General features: G+C 44.3%; 1 protein-coding gene across 1 annotated transcript in view; it reads right to left on the bottom strand.

Moving 5' to 3' along the window:
* LOC103534486 (Golgi phosphoprotein 3) overlaps positions 1-537 on the bottom strand; it is a 12,008-nt gene extending 11,471 nt beyond the window's left edge. The window contains exon 1 of the mRNA XM_030468348.1: positions 532-537. Coding sequence (XP_030324208.1) covers positions 532-537 — 6 coding nt within the window. The remainder of the gene's footprint in view (positions 1-531) is intronic.
* Between the last annotated feature and the right edge of the window lie 7,553 nt (positions 538-8,090).

Below are 8,090 nucleotides of genomic sequence, written 5' to 3'. Positions count from 1 at the left end.
TTACTCTTGAAGACGGATTGGCTTCTGGAGCTCATAGAAAGTGACATGAATCTAAACAGCCCCCCTGTAATCCTGAAGGACACAGTCAGTGACCTACTGAGATGCTTGGATCCCCACAAGTCTATGGGACCGGATGGGATCCACCCAAGGGTAATGAAGGAGCTGGCAGAAGAGCTTGCCAAGCCTCTCTCTATCATCTACCAACAGTCCTGGCTCACTGGGGACATCCCAGATGATTGGAAGTTGGCGAATGTCACGCCAATCCACAAAAAGGGCTGGAAAGAGGACCCAGGAAACTACAGGCCCGTCAGCCTGACCTCAGTGGGTAGTGGAACAAAGCAACCAGCTGCCTCTGATTACCAAGAAGTGGGTGTGAGCCAGTATCAAATCCACTTGTGCCCAGTTAGGGCAGGCCCCCTATTGAGCATGTACAAGACCAGGGGGCCAATAAAAGGTGAAACTCACGCCCACAGACTAGCTCACTCTTGGGTTAGACGAGAGAGATCAGTAGCTCTCCGAGCACTGTATTACCTTCATTGCGCCACTAGGACTCATCACCTCTACTGTGAGGCTCACATGGCGCAGCTGGTTAAGACCCAGTACTGCAATGCCAAAGGCCCCGGGTTCGAGACTCCACAGAGAGCCTCACCCTAAAGGCGATGAGTCCTAGTGGCGCAATGAAGGTAATACAGTGCTCGGAGAGCTACTGATCTCTCTCCTCTAACCCAAGAGTGAGCTAGTCTGTGGGCGTGAGTTTCACCTTTTATTGGCCCCCTGGTCTTGTACATGCTCAATAGGGGGCCTGCCCTAACTGGGCACAAGTGGATTTGATACTGGCTCACACCCACTTCTTGGTAATCAGAGGCAGCTGGTTGCTTTGTTCCACTACATCAGTGCCTGGCAGGGTCATGGAACAGATCATCCTCAGTGCAATCACACAGCACCTGCAGGATGGGCAAGGGATCAGACCCAGCCAGCACGGGTTTAGGAGGGCAGGTCATGCCTGACCAACCTGATCTAGTTTTATGATCAGGTGACCCGACTGGTGGATGAGGGGAAGGCTGTGGATGTGGTCTACCTGGACTTCAGCAAGGCCTTTGACACCGTCTCCCACAGCATCCTCCTGAAAAAACTATCAGCCCATGGCTTGGACAGGAGCACCCTGTGCTGGGTTAAGAACTGGCTGGAGGGCTGGGCCCAGAGAGTGGTGCTGAATGGGGCTGCATCCAGTTGGCAGCCGGTCACTAGTGGTGTCCCCCAGGGATCAGTGTTGGGCCCAGTTGTCTTCAATATCTTCATTGATGATTTAGATGAGGGGATTGAGTTCATCATCAGCAAATTCGCAGATGACACTAAGCTGGGGGGGGAGTGTTGATCAACTGGAAGGCAGGAGGGCTCTGCAGAGGGACCTGGACAGACTGGAGAGTTGGGCTGATTCCAATGGGATGAGGTTTAACGCGGCCAAGTGCCGGGTCCTGCACTTTGGCCACAACAACCTCATGCAGCGCTACAGGCTGGGGACAGAGTGGCTGGAGAGCAGCCAGGCAGAAATGGACCTGGGAGTCTGGATTGACAGGAAGCTGAACATGAGCCAGCAGTGTGCCCAGGTGGCCAAGAAAGCCAATGGCATCCTGGTCTGTATCCGGAACAGCGTTGCCAGCAGGTCCAAGGAAGTGATTCTGCCCCTATACTCAGCCCTGGTGAGGCCACACCTCGAGTACTGTGTCCAGTTCTGGGCCCCCCAGTTCAGGAAGGATATCGAGGTCCTGGAGCAGGTCCAAAGGAGAGCAACCAGGCTGGTAAAGGGACTCGAGCACAGACCCTATGAGGAGAGGCTGAGGGAGCTGGGGCTGTTCAGCCTAAAGAAGAGGCGGCTCAGGGGAGACCTCATCGCTGTCTACAACTACCGGAAAGGAGGTTGTAACCGGGTGGACGTTGGTCTCTTTTCCCAGGCAACTCTCAACAAGACAATGGGGCATGGTCTTAAGTTGTGCCAGGGGAAATTTAGGTTAGATATTAGAAAGAATTTCTTTACGGAGAGAGTGATCCGGCATTGGAATGGGCTGCCCAGGGAAGTAGTCGATTCTCTGTCCCTGGAGATATTTAAAAAGAGACTGGATGTGGCACTCAGTGCCATAGTCTAGCAACTGCAACAGTGGTAAAAGGGTTGGACTCGATGATCTCTGAGGTCCCTTCCAACCCAGCCAATTCTATGATTCTAACTGCAGGGCCAAATCAGAGCTACTGCCCTCCAAGACCGTTTGCTAGCTGCACTGGGGCATGTGGTTAACCCTGGCTGCAGGACTGAACAAAAGATTTGGACTTGGGGAGAAGTAGCTCAAGAGCTAATAAATTATGGCAGGAAATTTGGGCCTGTAGTCAAGGGAGAGGCAAGGGGTATCTGCAGAACCCAAACCCCAGACTTATCTGGAAATACTTCCCCCCAATATCAGCAGTTGAGATTGAGTGTGTGGCTAGAGGGGCTCCAAAAGGGAATTCCCTAGGAGATCATGGACAGACAACCAAGGCAATCCTTACAAAGAATTGTAGACAACTGGATAAGACAGTACACAGTGAACGATGAGACAACAAATAAGCATTCTCCTAATGTAATCAGCCCTTCTGCGCCTCCCAGTGAGCTACAGGGAAACTAGATCCCTCTACCCGTCATAGTGGGCATGGTGTTGGAGGGCAGGAGTTGATAGGGAGGCTCACTAAACATGAGAAGGAAGAGATAATACAGTGGTAAATACTCATTCTTCACTAGCTAAAGAGATGGCATCAGCCACTACTCCTGAAAAGGTGGAGTTTCACCAGCATACTGACAATTTAATTGAAGTATCTGAAGTTTCTCCTGCACAGGACACTTATGACAAGATCACTGAACATTCAGCTTCATTGGATATCCAGATCCCTGAAGAAAAGCAGTCACCCCCAAGCCAAGAGGTTAAAATTATGGGAATCTGGAAAGGGAGAATGTGTTGTTTTCCCCTGCAATTTCTAAATTCTCTAATCCAGAGCAAAAGGCCTGTGAGTCAAGTGCTTTGCCAAGTTATGTGCCTGTCACTGTTCTGGCAAAAGCATATAAAAAAAAAAAAAAAAAAAAAATGGGGATGACATTGGGGGAGTAACTGGCCAGCTGGGTACTAAATCATGTTTTGATAACAGGATGGTGCAAATGCTCCCAGCAGGGCATCTTCTCACCCCACCCCACCTTATTGTTTTATTCTGCCCCTCTCATCTTACATTATGTCATTGGTCTGATCCAAACCCTCCTTGGGAGAGGTACTCCCTTGTACCTGCTCCTGGAAGGCTTAACCTTGTTATGCTGTTTTACGGGGTGAAACAGACAATATGCTTCTTTGTGTTTTCTTCCAGATCCCTGACAACGAAAGAAGAATGCAGTAGGGAGCCTGCACAATATTGATAATTCCAAGATTTCAGCCCTGCATGCTTGATTGACTGTACATGGGTTGACAAAAAGATTTGGGTTGAAATTAATAGTAAACTAAAGTACATCTATTCTTAACTATAGTGAAGTTTTAAGTAGCAGCCACTGCTTCACCTGTATCCAAGTGATTCCTCAATGAAGGATTTTTGTTATTACTATTGTTGTATTCAGTGCTGTTACATTGTAAAATTTGTTCAGGGGGTGATTTAAATTGTGCATGCTTTTCATAATCTGATTGTGTCAAATTGTTGACAATTATAAGATTAATTTTCTTTCCAATTCTATTTCTTCAAACACTCTCTCTCTTCTTCACTTCTCTGTTCTGTATTCATTCTCTTTTTAGTTCTCTGTAACCACTACCCAGTGAGTCTTTAAAATTGTCTTTGAGACACGGGGTGATGTGAGACCGTAACACCATCCCATACGTGTCATACTCAGTATAAATTTGATAGAACACAAGGATCAAGCTCTCTTCATCTATGGCCAGTGTCCTGGGATGATTCTGTCCATTTGTCTGCCTTTGATCCTGATCCATGCATTCCTGAATCTGTGTGTTCCTGCATCCAGCTCCCATCTGCTACTGACTCCAGAAGCCCAGTCTAGGACTTTTCCCCAGGGCCTGCCCTGCAATCTTGGTGCTGATGTGAGTGCAATTGGGAGGGAGACACATGATACTGCTTTTCTATGTAATTGTATATATGTCAAATCATTTTCCTTTTCATCACTACTCTTTCATTAAAGCTGTGTAGTTTAGTTTCCAACCTGTAAGTCTCTCTCCCTTATTCTCTCTCCTTTCCCAACAGGAGAAGGGCAAAGGGTTAATAAAGAGCATCTGTCATTCCTTTAATTGCTGACCCAGTGTTAAACCTTGACAGACTGAATTTCATATTGCATAGCGCAATTGGCAAAGAGCCTGCTTACTTCTAACATTTTACAGCATGTGTCATGAATGATAATACCTGAATGCTTGCTTTGAGTAGTAATCTTCAACTATTCCTTTGAGAGACTCATTTCAAATCAATATCTCAGCATCTCATTTTAACCTTGCACAAAACCACGTAACTTGAGAGGGTACATCCTCTCCCATGTTTTCATTTTCTCACAGTTTAATGCTGGGTTGGCAATTAACCGAATGACAGATGTTGTTTAATAATTCCTGTCCCCTCCCTGATAAAGAAAGGAGAGAGAATAAGGGAGAGAGACTTATGCACTGGAAGCTAAACTACACATCTTTAATGAAACAGTAATGATAAAAAAGGAAAAATAATGAAATATATACAATCATACAGAAAAATGATACCACGTTCCTCCCCCTCTCCCCCAATAACTCTCACACCACCACCAAGGCTGCAGGGCAGCCCTGGAAAAGTCCCAGGCTGGACACCTGGAGTCAGCAGCAGTCGGGAGCTGGAGGCAAGAACACACAGATTCAGGATGGCACACATCAGGACCACAGGCAGACGAATAGATGGAATCCTGCCAAATTGCTGGCCATAGATGAAGGAGCAGGAAGAAGAAAGTGACTTGACCCTTGTGTTCCATCAAATCTGTACTGAGTACGACGTGTTTAGGATGGAATACTCTGGTCAGTTTTGGTCACCTGTCTGCTCCTCTGTTAAGTAAGGTTGCAGGTGTGACCTCCTTACTCCCTTTCTCTTTTTGGAGCACAAGATGTTCCTCAGAACTGAGCAATGGCCTTGGTTCTGCATACCATTCTCTAGCCATAACTATAAACATTGAGCATTATCAGTCCTAGAAGCAGACACTGAGAAACTTGCTGTTAATTTCAGCAAGTGCAGCTACTTAAAGAGACTTAGTTGAAAGCAAAATTACAAGACAGAAAATAATTTCTATCCTGTCCAAAACCAGTACACATTTTTAGCCAACTGAGGGATAAACCCACAAAGCATTCATTTTTCACCACATTGCAGCACATTGCTGTTGTCTTTGTTGACATCACAGTATCATTTGTATAGTCAAAATGCAGCCTGTCTGAAAGCTAATGATCAGTCTCTTTGCCTGATTCACTGAGAAGATGAACAAATTGCAGAGGCAGCGTGGAAAAGGGAAGGCACACAGGACAGATAGCAAAAGGCAAAAGGATCCCCGTCAGTGATAATCTACAAACATTTCAAAACCTGAATAGTTTTCACAACCTGAATAGTTATAGCTAGGACTATTCATGTGGTCTTTGAATAAAGAGCTCAAAAAAATAATAAAATCATACATTATTGGGCTACCTATAGTGAAGCTATTCATGAGCAGTCTGCTCAGAAAACACAAGATACAATGCTTAAGGTATCATGCACTATATTCATCACTACCTTGGGCTCCCGTTTTGGAGGAGGTGGGAGGGAGGCACATATTTTGGAGGGGGGGGGAGGCACATAAAAGGGAAAGGAATAACAGCACATGATGTCTAAGTGCATTGCAACAGGTTAAAAGTTATTAGGAATTCTGATCTGCCACATCAAAGATGGCTGCTTCCTTCCCCTTGCATCCTATCACCAGCATAAGAATCTGTTGCAACCTTCACAGCTTTAATCTGCTTCACAGCTATGGTTCTTGATGACAAATATTGTTTTTAAGTATTTTGATTTTAATAAAGAGTACTAGCAGACTGAGAAGCATAGGGTTATCATATTCCAAAAAATTGAGAACCATCTTAATATAGCGTTTCCTTTACATAGTCTATCTACAATTACGAGTATTATTTTGATTTTTTGAAAGCAGATGAAATCAGCTGAAGAACCTCTACAACACATCACCTTAACACTGCTCCCAAATCCAAAGAGGTAAAATACAAAATAAAAGCAGTATGTATATATAAAGGATAATGAAAGTACCTGGTTTGTTATAAATTATATTTTGCATAAAATTTCAATCCTTCCTGTTGATTCAAAAACTTCATTTTATGAATTCCAAATCCATCTATCATCAATATTTTTCTACAACAGAAGATATTCACGTCAAGTCATATAATTAAATGGAGATTCTAGCAGACAGGGGTAGGAGAAGACAAAGAAGAATAAGCAAATGTCAACTTCTGACACCTTTACATGATTCTGTGGTCCCTGTCCTTTTATTTGAAAATAAAATTGTTGATAATAAAAAAAAAGAAAAATTACCTGCTATTGTTGCATGTAAGTAAATATCTTTTTCGTGATAATGTAACTAAGCAGATATCTCAGGCAAATGAAATTCAGTAACTAAGTTACTGTAATAAGTAACTGTGATAAGCAAGATTCTTTAGATAAGAAAAAAATCTTAAAAGCTAGTATTTTATTTAGGAACATCATCATTCTAATACAATTTCTGAATTTCTAGAAGGCAGTGGAAGTCAGCAAGACTAATACAATATATGCTTAATTTAATGCTGAGCATACTTTATGAAGTATTTGTCCAACAAATTTGATACCTGACTTTCAAGTCAATCAAGTTCAAATCAATCCTAAAAATTTCAACCACTTCCTTTTTCAGAGTGGAAAATTCTTATACTAGAAATAAGGTACACTTAGAAAAAGAAGAACTTGAAAAAGGTTCATTGCAGCATTGGAAGACCAGTTGGAACATCCAAAATTATTTGAACCCTCAAGGTAAAATTAAGCTGCTCTCACCACAGGTACTATATTATATGAATTAATCCATTTTCACCTTCAGAAAAACAAAAAGAGATGTTCTTTTCTTTTTCCAGTGCAGGTTATTGTAATTTTATCTACCTGAAGATGAACATAAGCACAGCACAGAAGCTGCAGCTGACAGTGAATAAGTCTCAAACAAAAAAAGCTGTCATGGTAAAATTATGTGTGTGCTTTAATGACCTGGAGATTCTCTGTTACTTTTCAGTATACATTAAATACACATATATTAATCTATAAGTCTAATCATAGAATCATAGAATTGGCTGGGTTGTAAGGGACCTCAGAGATCATCGAGTCCAACCCTTGAACCACCGTTGCAGTTGCTAGACTATGGCACTGAGTGCCACATCCAGTCTCTTTTTAAATATCTCCAGGGACGGAGAATCCACTACTTCCCTGGGCAGCCCATTCCAATGCTTGATCACTCTCTCCATAAAGAAATTCTTTCTAATATCTAACCTAAACTTCCCCTGGCACAACTTAAGACCATGCCCTCTTGTCTTGTTGAGAGTTGCCTGGGAAAAGAGACCAACCCCCCCTGGCTCCAACCTCCTTTCCGGTAGTTGTAGACAGCGATGAGGTCTCCCCTGAGCCGCCTCTTCTTTAGGCTGAACAGCCCCAGCTCCCTCAGCCTCTCCTCATAGGGTCTGTGCTCGAGTCCCTTTACCAGCCTGGTTGCTCTCCTTTGGACCTGCTCCAGGACCTCGATATCCTTCCTGAACTGGGGGGCCCAGAACTGGACACAGTACTCAAGGTGTGGCCTCACCAGGGCTGAGTACAGAGGCAGAATCACTTCCTTGGACCTGCTGGCGACGCTGTTCCGGATACAGACCAGGATGCCATTGGCTTTCTTGGCCACCTGGGCACACTGCTGGCTCATGTTCAGCTTCCTGTCAATCCAGACTCCCAGGTCCCTTTCTGCCTGGCTGCTCTCCAGCCACTCTGTCCCCAGCCTGTAGCGCTGCATGGGGTTGTTGTGGCCAAAGTGCAGGACTGTC

This window comes from Calypte anna, chromosome W (genome assembly GCF_003957555.1).
Source record: "Calypte anna isolate BGI_N300 chromosome W, bCalAnn1_v1.p, whole genome shotgun sequence".
NCBI classification, from domain to species: domain Eukaryota; kingdom Metazoa; phylum Chordata; class Aves; order Apodiformes; family Trochilidae; genus Calypte; species Calypte anna.
Note: the sequence above shows the minus strand (reverse complement) of the source record. Positions and strands in the feature narration are given on the sequence as shown.